This window comes from Cucurbita pepo, chromosome LG17, assembly GCF_002806865.2.
Source record: "Cucurbita pepo subsp. pepo cultivar mu-cu-16 chromosome LG17, ASM280686v2, whole genome shotgun sequence".
Lineage (NCBI taxonomy): Eukaryota > Viridiplantae > Streptophyta > Magnoliopsida > Cucurbitales > Cucurbitaceae > Cucurbita > Cucurbita pepo.
Genome location: NC_036654.1, coordinates 6,260,540 through 6,275,967, shown reverse-complemented (window position 1 = coordinate 6,275,967; position 15,428 = coordinate 6,260,540). Strand labels below are relative to the sequence as shown.

Below are 15,428 nucleotides of genomic sequence, written 5' to 3'. Positions count from 1 at the left end.
ATCGTTTAAACTAAATTTATAATTTAAAAAAATGAAATTAAAAGTTTTGTAATTTTAGAAGTTAATTAAAGCTAAATTTTTGTTTTTATAATTTAATAAAACCTTATAAATTTATAATTTTAAAAAATAAATATGAAGACAAAAACGCGCGAAAATATTTACAACACGTGGGATATGTTCCCACGTGTGGGGTTTTGGGCTGTAATTTGGTGCTCCGTTTGTATCGTAATTATATAGCAATCCTCTTCCTCTCTCAGTCGCTTATTACGAACTGCTCCTTTTCACCTCGTTGTTTCAGGCCCTAATTTATTCCCTCAACTGCTTGTTTATCCTTCGCTTTGAGGTTTTAATGCTTATTTTTGTTTCTATTTCGATTCAGAAATTCGAGATTTCTGGTCGGCAATGGAGGTTGTGAAGGATGATTTCTCCAATTTGGAGATTGGGACTTCGGTCGAGTCATTTCAGAAGTTTTTGGACTCCCAAAATGATCTATTTCGCTCCCAGGTCGATCAACTCCAGAGAGTTGTTGTTACGCAGTGCAAACTCACAGGCGCCAACCCGCTCTCTCAAGAGATGGTACGTTTTTATGTATATTCAAAATTTAGCTTTGAAATTGGTCACGCACTATTGTACTGTTCTATTTGTATACTAGGTGGTGGCGGGAAGAGTTTAGATTTCAAGTTCAGGTTCTGTTGATCCATTGTTTATTATCATTGTTCTCTTTCTTTCTGGGTTGCCTGTAATGGCGTTTATGTCTATATTTTGTATGTTATTAGCTTCTAAACTTGCTGTTATCAGATGAGGGCTCCCTTCACCACTGGCCTCTAGGTTGTTCTCTTTTATTGATTTTCTGAACATATTGAATGCACCTATGACCTACTTGGTTAAGATTACTTGAATGCAGCTTATACTATTACATAAAGTTGAATTAAAACGTGAATTTTAATTTTTGTGAAATCATGACATCCGTTACTATTTACTCTGTAATTGTAAAAACTTCAGTATCCTATTTTATTGTTCTGTTTGCTCAACTATGTGATTAGTTTATTGCGTTCAATTTCCTATAGTTTTGAATATTAGAATCTCTCCTCATATTTTGTTGAATGATGTTCTTTTTTCAACGGGGACACATAATCTATGATACAGAGCTTTCAATTTGCACTGCCGTGTACTTGTTGTTGTGGCTTCCTGGTTTCGTTAATTTCCTACTTTTTTAGTTTAGGATGACATTATGAGTTTACGTACTTTTATTGGCTAATTATAATTATATTGAGGTCATTCATTGGTGCTTGATGTGAGTAAGGATTCCTTTCCCCTTAGATGTTTGTCATTTATTAGCTCAAGATATACCTTGGTCCTTGGCTAGGCTTTTCAATCTTTTAGTTTTCTGACAGTGCATTTTAACATGGTTTCGATTCTTTAGAACCTATAAGTTAGGTTTCATGGTCATTTTTAGGCGCATGATAATTATATTTGATAACTAACTGACATTCATGCTTTATTTATTATTACTTTTTTGTTGAAGCACAGGCTGCTGGTGCTTTGTCAATTACGATTGGTAACTCCTGGCTCTTTGTAATTGTTCACTTTCCGAAGATTTTATCTTTATATTGTTATCATATTTAGTCTGCCCTGTTTCCAATTTCAGGAAAAAGACCCCGAGACCTTCTCAACCCCAAGGCTGTAAAGTATATGCAAACTGTTTTTTCTATTAAAGATGCACTTAGTAAGAAAGAATCACGAGAAATCAGTGCCTTATTTGGTGTCAAAGTTGCACAGGTTTGATATGCATCTTGTTTTGATTGTTCATATTTTCTTTAATCCTATCTTTTTATCAAGTTTTGACAATAAATAGCCAATACTAAAATCCCATAGTTTTGTTTTGATTGGTTTTATATGGTTTCTTTTTCAACTTTCATTAAGAAGGGGAGAGAATTATAGCTGGTGATAAGAAATCAACTCAAAGGAGCCATGGAAATCCAGAAGTTCCTTCTATTGGCATTGATAAGAAAAAGCAATAGTGACAAAAATATAAGAAATTTGTGAGAGCTCCAATGGGAGACTTAAAAATGAACTACAACCATCCTTCTTTATTATATCTAAAGGTGTTTATAGAATTCTTTGTGGTTGTTTATAATCTGTGTTTTCTTGTTGTTAGGTCCGTGATTTTTTTAATAGTCAACGTTCAAGGGTGAGGAAACTAGTCCGTTTGTCACGGGAACGATCCATCCAATCTAATTCTTGCAAACAACTTGAAGTTGGAGGGATTGCAACGAACAACGATCCCAGTATGCCAATTGATGCAGTTCCTTTGAACTCTGATGCATTGGTTCCCTTGAACTCTGATGCACCAATTCCATTGAACTCTGAAGCTCCGGTTCCTTTAAATTTTGCTACACCAGTTCCCTTAAACACTATTGAACCCAGTAATGTCGATAATGGACCATCGTGTTCAACACAGGATAGTAAACTATCTGACATAGATGGTATTGATAAGCATTTTGTTCAAACTATATTCAGTATGATGCAGAAGGAAGAAACGTTTTCTGGTCAGGTGAAATTGATGGAATGGATCTTGCAGATACAAAATTCTTCAGTGCTATGTTGGTATTGTTCAAATTATTCATTTGTTTTGGGAGTCTGTTTTTTGCTTGTTTTCTTTGTTTCTCTCTCTCTTTTTTTTTTTTTTTTTTTTTTTTTTTTTTTTTTTNTCTTTTCTTTATCCTGCTATCCTTTTGCACCGTGTTAGGTTCTTGACTAAAGATGGTGCAATTATTTTAGCAACTTGGTTAAGCCAAGCTGCTGCTGAAGAGCAAACAAGTCTCCTTCATGTAATCCTTGAGGTATATTGAACTCATCTTTAGGTCTTCTATTCCTAAGGAATTTGTCTAACATGCAGCAGCATTCTAGCCCTTTGATGCACACATGAAAGTTTTTGGCACTTGTGTTGGTCATCATCATTTAACTTATTTATTATTCGTTTGTTGCATGGTGTTTGTAGAAATGACTTTGGGATTGGACATGATCTTAACATTGTACGTGTATTTCTAAGTAATCTCATTGTCCAACTCTTCAACATTTTTTATTTTCCCATTTCAAGAATTATTACTTGTAAATACTTTTGGGCGGCTCTTGATTCCCGGTGCCTCCATTTAAATTTTTGTACAACCTTTTCGTATTATATTCTTTTTGATGAATGAGGTTCTTTTAGAACCCCCTCCCCCCAACCAAACCAAAGAAAAGGTCCATGAAGTCCATATTTCTATGTTTTGATTCATTGTGGTTGGTTAATAGGTTTTCCTTCGATCATTATTTTTTATGAAGTACTAGAATTCTTAGGATTGGTAGTAGTAAAGCTTCCACCCGGTGACCATGGAGATGTTAGAGAATTTTGTATTTAAATAAAGAAACCCTGCATTGCAAAGAATTTATTTATATTATTATTTTGCAGGTTTTTTGTCACTTGCCTTTACATAAGGCTCTTCCTATGCATATTTCAGCGATACTCCAAAGTGTTAATAACTTGCGATTTTACAGAACTTCAGGTATGATTTTGTTGTGTGGTGTTCATTTGTGCTATCACCTCTTCTCTTTGTTGGGCGGTATCATTTGTTGAACTACAATTAGATACTCTTTCTGTTCCTGTTCCTATTTGGTTGAATTTGAATCCTCACCCAAATTACATGAGACACCTTTATGAAGAAGAGGAACAAATTTCATTAAAAAGAAAATGGAAGAATACGAGAGGAGGATGAGTCATCCTCTTAAGAGGCCAAGGATCTTATACATTAAACGCTCCAATTGGCACCTTCATGAGCCTGTCTTTATTTTTTTTTAATCATAGGAGATGGTGGAATTCCTTTAGAAATATATGGAAATTTTTGAACACCCATGAGCTTTATAATTTCTATATTTACCCCATTGAAAATCTGTTTTTATAATTCAATTCTTCACCTGTAAAATTTTAGTCGCATTTTCTGACTTGAAGATCAGATATATCAAACAGGGCAAGGTTCTTAATATCAAGATGGAGCAAATTGTTGATAAGATCTCAAGCATTAAAAAAGCCCAATGGCATGAAACTTCTGACCAATTCACAAACTGATATGATTCTGAAACAGAGGCAAGTGTTTATCTTTAACTTATCTATGTGTTCGTGGAAATCAGTAAAATTTTTCTCACTATGTAGTGTTTAATCATGGTCTTTGCAGTATTGGAGGCATTACGAGTGATGAGTCATGGAAGTCAAATATTGACATACCTGTAAGTTATTTGTGCTATCTAGATTTAATTTGAAAAGAAATTTATCATGCTTTGGAGTTTCAACTACATCTTCTGCTGTACAGGAAAATTTCGGTAATCCTAGTGTAAATGTAGATAACATGAGGTAAGAATTGATAAAATTGCCTTTATGTTTTTCAAAAGTTGTTTTTTTTCTGCTGGTTACCGATAATTTTTTTTTTTTTTTTTTTTTTTTTTTTTTTTTTTTTNGTGCCTCTTTAATGATTTAAGTTGGCCAATCTGAGTACGGTTTAAGTGCAATTTTCCTTGCTAATGATCGAACCTTCGCATTAAGATTGATAACAAGTTCGACGATTGGAGGAAAATGACACTGGGATTTGATAACATAACCCTTACACGACTGAAACTCACCAAAAAGCTCTCCCATTAGATTTGATAATAAAGGAGTATAATTAGAGGAACATTTAGAAAGAGAATAGAATGAATATTTAGCCAACTTGGAAGTCTTTTTCCCATCCCAACTCTCCAAGCACCGGGATGCGTAGTGTTGACCCACAAAATCTCTGTCTTTCCCAGAACCCTTGACCATACAATAGCTGTTAAATATTGCGTTTTAGACTCTTCATCGAGGACTAAGGATACTTGGAGTTGTAATCATAACTGAAGCCAAAAAGTTCCTCTGAAAGAACAACAGAATTAAAAGGATTGTTTGGATGCATTTTTTATAACCATTTTGTGGACCAATCTTTTAAAATTATTTTATGTTGTTTTTCATTTCATTTCTTATCGTTCCCCATTAAAAAAATTTCCAATTCGAAGGCTACCTTTTCCCAATGGTAAGGATACCACTCCCCATCTCCGTAGGCTGTTATGGAAGCTCTTTTGAATGGAGTTTTTGAATGTTCGTTCTAAAAACGAAAAGAAAGATACCGCTTTATGGGTTTTATTCATTGTACTTCTTCATTAATTCAATAGAAAATCATGTGACCCTCATTTTATCATGTTACTTGTGCTTGAATTTTCAAGTTTATGCTGTTGCTGCTTTGATTGTTCCAAGGTAAACCTGGACATAAGGAAAGAGAAGATTTTCTTTCTTGCACTATGGACGTTGCATTGATCTGTCCATGTTAGTAAATGGAGTGTTCAAAGATAATTTCCTTAGCTGGTTAATAGGATTCAGAGAACGCAGGAAAGTTCAGATGGTAGAACAGCCGGAACAGAAAGTTGCTGGCAGAAACTTGCAGGCTCCAAGAACTCCTGCAAGTCAAGGTCGGCCGATGTCTACCGATGATATTCAGAAAGCAAAAATGCGGGCACAATTTATGCAGAGCAAGTATGGGAAGACTGGTATATCTAATGGACGTACGCATACGAAGTCTGAGAATGTAAACAAACCATTACATTCCAGTGCATCATCTCCAGCATCCAAAATCTCTCTTCGTCCCAAATGTGAGGACCAGAAAAAGGCCATGGTGCTGCTTCCAAAAAACAGTAATAAGGTTGAAACGCCGCTTCATTCAAAGATTGAAGTGGAGTTCAAGGATTCACTCGGGGAGACATGCAAGAGGGTCCAGATCCAATGGCGGATGCCTCCAGGTTCATTTTCTTCAACACTCTTTGCTTCCTTTAATAGTATACATTTAATTTTAAAACGGTAGAACAGACATGGAGCATGATTGTATTGTATGGGTTAAAATACTTTAAAATGCCACTTATTTAGAAGTAATTATGTCGACTCAGTATATAAACACATCATAAAACATTGTAGCGCACTGTTCTCTAGAAAACTAGACACTATACGGATGAGTTGGATCAAAAAGGAGTAAAGATCATAAAACATTTCAATTTTGTAAGATCGAAAAGACCAATGTTGACACCGTGATCTTCCTATAGATGCACAAAGTTCCTACACCAACTAATTTGTTATTATTTGTTCGTTCGCTTGCTTGTTATTAGATTTGTTTAATTTTTAATAAAACAGAAGTGAGCATAATGATCGAAAATATAAATTCCATATATGATTATTCGTTAATTTTTATCGCTCAGTGTTGTGTAGAATGTTAAATTTTAAGTTCTATGGTAAATGGAGTATCATTGTTTCATTGAATGGGATTTTACCGAACCATAGCATGTGCTGCTGTCATTTTTGTGCCCGTTATCGCAATATGATATCGAACATGATGACGTACCACTTTTAGATAAGGAAATGGTTGGAAGAATATCATTCTATTAGTATATCCAAATAATTTTCTAGAAAATATTTATATTTGATCTTACTTGAAGAGAATCTATCTCCCCCAACACCATTTGTTTATACTACTCATACCTTCATAAAAAGGAAATAGAACCTGTATCATGTCTCGCTGGTAAGAAAGAAAACTGTACTTTTTATTTGAAGTTTTAGACCTATGTATATGTACAATGAAATGAAATGAACCACTTCTTTAAGCCGATTCATCTGTTATTCGAAGAGAGATTGCGATACACCAATTCTTTTGAGAACGCTATCAATGGTTCAATTCACCATAACGCTCGTGATGGTGGTTAAAATTTTTAAGATTGTAGTTCTGTTGACAGAAGATATTTAAGTCAAGTCTTTGAATTTACTTTGGATTTGTTTTTTTGTTTTTGTCTACATGTAGAAATGAAATTCAATGATCTCTGGAGGGTAGGTGGTGGCGACAATAGTAAAGAGGCTGGATTCCAAAAAAATAGGAACTCTAGAGAGAAGGAAACTTTCTACAAAACCATCCTTGAGATACCACCAAATCCCAAGGAACCATGGGACCTCGAAATGGACTATGACGACTCCTTGACTCCTGAAATTCTGACCGAGCAATTGCCTGATAATGAAAGTTCAGAACCCGAGATTCGAAATTGTGTGGTGGATGGTGCTGTTCCATCAGAGGTGATCTCATCTCAGGATCTCAAGCCAAATGCAGCTGCTGATGAACCAGATCTTGAGTTGCTTGCTGTACTTCTGAAAAATCCAGAATTAGTTTATGCCCTCACTTCTAGCCAAGCAGGCAATTTGCCTGCCCAGGAAACTGTAAAACTGTTGGATATGATTAAAGCAGGTGTGGCTAATGGCGTAAACGGGATGGAAAAGACACTGGAGAAAGTTGAAGTTTCTCTTCCATCTCCTACTCCTTCGAGCGATGCTGGAACGGTGCGTGACTTAGGCTCCTTTTGCTTCTGTTGCAAAAGTTCATGCAAAAATGTTGCTTATATTTTGTGCTTAACCAGATTATTCTCTGTTCCAGTTGGTTTCGGTTGTGTGAGAGTCGTAACAAGGATTGTGGTTCTTCCTTCACCACTGATCTTCATGATAAATTGGGCATCACAAGATTAAACTTATTAGAAACTTATTTCTGAGTTCCCCATTCCATAGCATCACAGCTCTTGACATGAACATTAGTGCTTTCCTTGAATGCAAGTATTTGGAATGAATGTTACTCAAATAAACATTGAGAACGCAAATTTACTAGAAGTTGTTTGAAATTTCTGTATTTGCTGATGATGGTTTTTTCCCTTTACAATTACAGAGTGGATGGAAGCCCGCAGTCTTCAAGAATCCTTTTTCACAGCGAGATTCCATTGCAGAAAGCAGAGTAGCACTCCCTTCCCCACCAGTTGATACTTCAAGCATTGCAGTNCCTTCCCCACCAGTTGATACTTCAAGCATTGCAGTGTCACGTATGCCACCAGTGTCCCAGCAGCTACCTGCATCAGTTTCTCAGTTTTCACTCGGGCTCCAACCGAATCACGTAGTTGACTCTCACCAACACCAACACCAACAGGGCGTTTTAAATCCGAATGTTCGGTTACCGAACTCAGAAAAAGCCTTAGCATTGAGGAGTTTTCCTATCACCAAACTACCCGTTGTTAATCTATCAACAGCAGCTGCCTCTTCAGTGAGGATTGAAGGTGGAAATGTTGCAAAACCTGTTTCATTTGCATCAAGTACACTAGAAAGAGTACCAATCTCATTCCAATCACCACCTTCCCCAACCCCAACACGAATGCCACCAATACAGCAGCAACGACAGCAGCCACAGCTACAACCATATCGGTCAGAGCATCCGCATCAAACTCGTGTAAATATCTCATCATCATCTGCCGAGAAATCAGCCACTGGTTTAGGTTCATGGAGACCAAGGCTGCAAGACATTGGTTCCCACTATAACAGTGGAGGTAACCAAAATAACGAAAGTAAATATGTTAGAGGTCCCATGGCGGGAAGAGGAGGGCCTTCATGGGGGAGAAATGAATTTGAATCATGGAGTCCAGAGAACAGTCCGGTAAGAACTCAAGAGTACAGCAGGGCAGACAGAAGCTATGGGGCTGCTGAGCAGCAGAGACAAAGCAGCAGTCCTTATGGATATGGAGAGCAAAGCAGACATGGAAACAACAGCAGAAGGTGGCATGATCGGCAATATTGAAGCTCTCTGAATTGTTGTTTCCTCCTGAAAGAGGGAGAGGGTGGAAAATTTGGCTGTTAAAAGGGATTGAAAAGCATTAGAGAATGAGGCTCCCTCTTAAGAGAATGGGTTGAGATTGGCGTTCCATATTTGCAAGTTGTATACTATACTATCTATTCAAGGGGGGAGGCTATTTGCAAGTTGTATACTATACTATCTATTCAAGGGGGGAGGCTCCCATGAATGAAAATAACGCAAATTCACCACGGCTGACCTATCTTTTTGGGGGATTTTGGCTTCCGACTGTAAAATTTATAGTTTAACAGCTTGGGGTTTGTAGGGGGTGAGGATTACAATTTCTCTCATGTCAATCAATCATTATTAGTGTTATTTCTGTGTTCATCATCTTCCCACTTCAAAAATCCAACTTTATTAGACGATTTTCCATTAGTTGGGCCTCTTCTGAGCCCTATCACCTAATTCTCTGATCTTTGAATTATGAATATAAAGTAAAAACGTAATTCTACAATCCTAAAGTTAATTTAGCAAGTGATTAAAAACATAAAGTACTTAGTTTTATTTAGTTGTGTTTAGTAGGTAATCAAGTAATCACCTAACGCAACACACAGAATTAAAGACTAAAAAGTAAATCTGCTACAAAATTTGAATCTTTAAAAGTAGTAAATAAACACAAAAATTTAAAATTTATCGTTCAAGAATGTTGTCTAAACTTATAATTAAGGGTTTAAAGAAAGCATATAAAGGAGAAAAACAAAAAAAAGAAGGAAAAACTGCATGGTCAGGCCAGAGACGGAAAAGTAAAACAGAGGCAGCAGAAATATGTACAGAATCGGTGCTTCCGCTCCGTTCCGCAGTCCTTAATTTCGTTCCTCCAACTTCGACTCTCTAGATTGTGACATTCTACACCAAATTTGATTATCCCAAAGCTTCTGTGATCATCAAAATCCACCACTTACCCATCAAAACTCCATCAAAATGGGATGCGGATTCCACCGTTTCAATCGCNAAAGAAAGCATATAAAGGAGAAAAACAAAAAAAAGAAGGAAAAACTGCATGGTCAGGCCAGAGACGGAAAAGTAAAACAGAGGCAGCAGAAATATGTACAGAATCGGTGCTTCCGCTCCGTTCCGCAGTCCTTAATTTCGTTCCTCCAACTTCGACTCTCTAGATTGTGACATTCTACACCAAATTTGATTATCCCAAAGCTTCTGTGATCATCAAAATCCACCACTTACCCATCAAAACTCCATCAAAATGGGATGCGGATTCCACCGTTTCAATCGCATAATCCAATCCTTCTTCACCAGGCTTTCGTCTTCAACTCTCGAAGAATTTCGTACAATTCCCTCAACCCAATCAATCTTCATCCCCAAAGCAAATTCTTGGGAATCTATGATGATCCTGCAGAAGGTGGCATTACGGCCATTCACAACGCTACAACGACCATATTGATCTGGAATGGATGGACCAGCTGACTCGGTTCCAATGCGGTAATTTAGCTACTGTTCTTGGCTTTCTGGGATTCTCTTCTTGGAAGTCAAGTAATATACATGCTTTCTGAATCTTCAGAACCTAGCATGGTAGCTTGATGATGAAATTTAGATAACATTGTAGCATTGGGATTCTAATTTCTTGTCTTCCTTAGAAACACCCATTATTTTTCCGACTTAAAAGGTGTCATCGGATCGTTTAGTGTTAGAAACTGCTGAATTGTACAAACCCGACTTAAAAGGTGTCATCGGATCGCTTAGTGTTCATCATTAGCTCATTGACACCCAATCGTTCCATATATGTCCAACATCTTGTAGGACAGAGAAAACCAGTAAAACTAAAGTGCAGACAATTCTTACTGCTCATTATATCAATCATTAACTCATCATCATCATTGTTCGTAATGATCATTGCACGTGTAAACCCAGAAATGCAAGGAAGGCAGCCAAAGAAGCAGAAATGGAGATCTTGAAGACAGCTCACGTTAGCATTCAATGTTGGATATAAAATTCTACAACCCAGCCATAGATTGACAAAAGGGAAAAACAATAGTCTTAGAGATACCTTGTTTAATAGCAAAAATCTTCATGACCAAATAATTCTTTGGGTGTCATTAGCTCACCATTGGTTAAATTCAGAAAATGAATATTTTGTAAGCACATAACTAGTTGTGGCCATTATTTGGTTGAAATGAATCCTTTTGGCTTCGATTATATTAAAGTTCTAGTTAACTACAATAATAAATGAGAATTATGCAAAACAAAACAAAACAAAAATAAATATCATAAAATAAAAATACACAAACATTAACCATGTTCAAAATTAGTTAATACATACATGGCTAATATAAATTTCATATAACTAGTACACAAGTGCCAACAATGGAAACACATATAACTTGGAATAGTTATATAATTCAAGTTTCTAAAAAACAGATATATTATAAGATACAATTTAAATTGCAAACAATTTGTTTAATCTAAATTATTTGACAAGAATATACAAGTATACAATTGAAAATCTAGAAATTTAGTTAAGAAAAATACAAAAATATTTACAGAACTAAAAAAGTGATTAGATTCACCAAACAAACTAAAGAGTAAAATGCAGTTTGAGAAAAACGCAAAAACAAACTTGAAAAACGCAGATAGGAAGAGATCTTGAGAAGGACAAGGAAGAAAGAATTGAATAGCAATGAGCATTCATGGAGCCATTGATCAGATAATTGTAGTCTGAATTTTGAAGTCTACAAGCATAGATTCAGAAAAAATAAGATCATCACCTCAATAACTCCTTTCGAAAACCGATCGAAGAAAATGTACAATCAGAGACGAGAGTTTAGGGCTCAGAAGGATCAATTGGTAATTTTCATAATCACGCGAAGATGAACTTCCTTCATAAAATAGGTAGTTTCCAACATCATCGCCTCATAAAACTCAAAACCCTAACACAAAAAACACGTTGCAATCCAAAATAGAAAAGGAAAACAGAAGAGGAGGGAAATTCGGAGATGATGATCCAATGCCGGGGTTTAAGGTCTATATATAGTAAAGCTCTAGGGTTAGGGTTTTCGAGAATGATTCAAAACGGTGCGCTTTGGCTGTTTGGGCCTGGACCTAATTTTTATCTGGGCCCAAATCCAGCTAAGATTCTTTTAATAATTTTCTTTTTTAATTTTCTTTAATTTTATCGTATATTTAAATTTTAAAAATATATATCTAGCAGATTTTTCCAACATTATAATAGGTATAAATTAATAATTTCTTTAAAAAAAAAAAATATATATATATATACATACTTAAATAAATACAATAAATAAATAAATAACATTAATCTATTTAATATTTTTTAAAATATTGGCGTCGCCAACGAACAAAACATATTTAAAACAAAGAGATGAAAGTGAGGGCATAGAAAGTCAACGAAAAAAACACCCAAAATATCGTCGTTGTATTAAATTCCTCTCAAGACGTATTTGAATGCACATACAATGACAACGTTCTGATATCGTTGGACGCAACTACAAACCTCGGCTCCTAGTGGCCATGGCCGCTAACACCGACGTTGGGGAGGACGGGAGACTCGAAAGGCTTAAATTGGTCTTGTCGGAGAACTCTTGGAGCTCGAACAGCTCGAAAAGCCATTTGTTTATTGCACGTGAAGATAGTTAACATGAGATAATATAAATCTCAACACACAACCCTACAATACCCTATTGTAATAAGTGAACAACATGTTTTTATCTCGTAAAGAAAAACCCTAAAGCTCGTAAGTCATTCCGACTTTGAGCATACGTTTACGAGGGATGTAAAAGACCTCTTCACTTTGTCTCAAATTTCTTCTCAATGCGTTATAAGCATAATCGATCAAAACCCTTTTTGCAAACCCCGACCCTTTGCTTGCCACAACCTCGTTTTGTCCAATCAAGTGAACAATCCCGTCTCTCCAAGCTTTATCCACCACCTCTATCTCCTCTTCAACTTTCCTCCTCTTCTCCTCGACTCTACCGTCGTCATCATTTTCCAACGTCCACAACTCCTCTTCGATAAACCCTTTCAATCTCTCCACCAGTACTTGCTCGAACGACTCTTGTTCATGGATGATATCTCTGTATCCATATCGAACCACACAACGAAACACATTGATGTCACGAGGCTCAACTCGTCGGAATAGAAATCGCTCTTCCATCGGGACTTTGCTAATTGGGAGGGACTTGAAGGACACAAAAATAAGGACCCTTTGGAGAGTCGGGATGTTGACGAGATAATGATTGAAGATCGGGGGAATGCCTTGGACGAGCTCGGAGTAGAACAGGGCGAGACCAGGGACACGATTGATGGTTGTGAGAGATGCAATGTCCTTGAGCTTTTGAGCGGAAATCTTGTGTTCGAGTTCGTAGTAGTATTTTCTTCTATGAACATCGTGCCAAATGTACATTATTATCATCAAAACCCCAGCAAAAGCTAGAGGAAGATAACCCCCTTGATCGAACTTGTAAAGAACTGAACTTAGGTAGAGAAATTCCAATAAGCCAATCGTTAGAACATAGGAGATTATAATAAGTACGTGCGATTTCCATATCATGATCATGATGAGCACGAGAAAACTTGAAGTGAGTGCCATCACGAACACCACAGCTATGCCTGTGTGGAAACAAAAACAATGTAAGATTCATTACGAGAACGAACCAAAAGGGTCGATGAAATATTACCATAGGCATTCCCGATTCTCGTCGTATCTTTAAACCCTAAAGTGACTCCAAGACAAGCAAACATGAGAAGATAGTTAACTTCCGGGATGTAAACTTGACCCTCGTACTTGGAAGAAGTATGAACAACTTTAACTCTAGGGAAGCAGCCATAGGAGAGCGACTGTTGGATGATGGAGAAAGTGCCCGAGATCATAGCTTGGCTCGCAACGATAGAGGCAAGCACAGCCACCACGAACGTAGGCCAATAGAGAGGACCTATGACAACAAAACTACGAGTTAAATCGAGAAGAGACGGAAAGGATACATAGCATACTGTAACCTATCGTACCAGGAATAGATTCGAAAAAGGTATTCGAGACGAGATCAGCATGCTTGCGGAGAAACGAGGCTTGACCAACGTAGGCAGAGACAAGAGCCGGGTAGGTCACGCAACACATGCTTAGTCTTATGGACATCACTGTGAAGTGCCCCACATCGGCAAATAGAGCTTCAGTTCCTGTATCAATTTAGCTCGTTACATATTGTCTTCAGTCTCACGGTTTTAAAACGTGTCTGTTAGGGAGAGATTTTCACACCCTTATGAGGAATGTTTCGTTCTCCTCCCCAACCGACGTGGGATCTCACGTAGTTTACTAAAAATTGAACCTGTAATAGCAAGAACGACGCCGCCGAGAGAGATCCAAGCATCCATTTTATTTCTTTTGAAGTAATGAAAGATGTATTTAGGGTTGACAGCTTTGATGACAGAAGGGTCAAATTTAATGAAGTTGTAGAAGCCAATGCCACCAATGAGTATAAACCAAATGCAAATAATGGGAGCAAAGGAGTATCCAACTTTATGGGTACCAAATCTTTGCACCATGAACAGCCAAACCAAGATTGCTGCTGATATCCACACTATTTTGTCTGTTAAATCAAAAAAATCAAACAAAACGAGTAAATATGTAACGGTCCCAGATCGACCGCTAGCAAATATTGTCATTTTTAAGTTTTCCCTTTCGGGCTTCCCCTCAACGCTTTAAAACGCGTTTACTATGTAAAGGTTTTCACACCCTTGTAAACAGTGGTTTGTTCTCCTCCACACCAATGTGGACATCACAAAATATTTATAAAAAATTTCTAATTTTTTCAATTTTTGAGCCATTTTTTACCAGAAAAAACATGTTTTTTTTTTATAAAAAATATACGGTTTTTGTTCGTGAGGATTCAAAATGTACCAGTTTAATCCATGAGTTTCAAGAAATAGATACGAAAAATCATTCATGCTATTTTTTAAAAATTAAATTTTTTATTTTATAATTAAATTAGAAATAACGTGAATGACCCGATTCAAGTATCAAAAAAATATTTTTAAGAAACGAACATACCTTGTGTCATAGTCGAGGTAGCATTCTTGATTCCTCCGACAGCGGACAAAACTGTCATAAAAATTGGATTTTTAGTACATTTTTCTTACTTACACGTTTTCGTCCTATGAATTTTTAGGTCAAAAGTACCAAATAATAAAGTTTAAAAAAATGGGTTAGTCAACGAGCAAAAAGGAGCTTTAAAAGCTTATCTCGACTTATTGTTCGGGTTAATAACATAGTCACCAGTTATTTCCGGACACAAAATCTTAACTATTATTCTACTCTGTATCTCTAATGATTTAAAACTTAATTAATCCTACATGATCATCGTTTAAGACTACTTGACTCGATAGATGGAGGGAGGGTCCCTAACTCAAGCACGAAATCCATGTTGAGTACATAATCATCAAGAAGGGCACCACCAAGCGAGATCGAGACAAGCACCTTTCCCTTGGATAGGGTTTCAAACCTGCCTGCACCTTTTCAAATATCCAAAAAAGTCGGACTAACAAGAGAGAAACAGGCGACTCTTTGTATCTCAATTTTCTTTGGGTCGATAAACATGTTCTTAGCAAAAAAAAAAAAAAACATTATTTTCCGCTAACACGAATATAATATAACTCAATTGACACGAGAAAGTCAAACATTCTAAACTCCATATATATATATATATATATATATATATATATATA

At 36.5% G+C, this 15,428-nt stretch overlaps 2 protein-coding genes and 2 non-coding genes across 4 annotated transcripts in view; 1 reads left to right on the top strand and 3 right to left on the bottom strand.

The window, feature by feature from the left end:
* Positions 1-259: 259 nt before the first annotated feature.
* On the top strand, positions 260-8,929 carry LOC111778849 (homeobox protein LUMINIDEPENDENS-like). Its single transcript, XM_023658834.1, has 12 exons — positions 260-576; positions 1,531-1,558; positions 1,649-1,779; positions 2,159-2,607; positions 2,750-2,843; positions 3,452-3,545; positions 3,994-4,123; positions 4,212-4,263; positions 4,347-4,387; positions 5,324-5,838; positions 6,885-7,411; positions 7,788-8,929. Exons 1-12 carry the CDS (start codon positions 403-405, stop codon positions 8,682-8,684), a joined length of 3,132 nt encoding a protein of 1,043 aa, XP_023514602.1. The 5' UTR covers positions 260-402; the 3' UTR covers positions 8,685-8,929.
* A 2,458-nt stretch (positions 8,930-11,387) lies between these two features.
* LOC111779427 lies at positions 11,388-11,465 on the bottom strand. The gene has a single exon (XR_002812693.1). It is a non-coding gene; the product is annotated as a small nucleolar RNA Z155 (small nucleolar RNA).
* Positions 11,466-11,514: 49 nt separating this feature from the next.
* Positions 11,515-11,608, bottom strand: LOC111779424. The gene has a single exon (XR_002812691.1). It is a non-coding gene; the product is annotated as a small nucleolar RNA R41 (small nucleolar RNA).
* Positions 11,609-12,292: 684 nt separating this feature from the next.
* Positions 12,293-15,428, bottom strand: part of LOC111779143 (potassium transporter 5-like) — a 5,026-nt gene continuing 1,890 nt past the window's right edge. The window contains exons 4-8 of the mRNA XM_023659218.1: positions 14,755-14,805; positions 14,033-14,293; positions 13,716-13,883; positions 13,388-13,642; positions 12,293-13,319 (exon numbers count right to left, since the gene is read on the bottom strand). Of these exons, the coding sequence (XP_023514986.1) occupies positions 12,436-13,319; positions 13,388-13,642; positions 13,716-13,883; positions 14,033-14,293; positions 14,755-14,805 (1,619 nt within the window). The 3' untranslated portion in view covers positions 12,293-12,435. The remainder of the gene's footprint in view (positions 13,320-13,387; positions 13,643-13,715; positions 13,884-14,032; positions 14,294-14,754; positions 14,806-15,428) is intronic.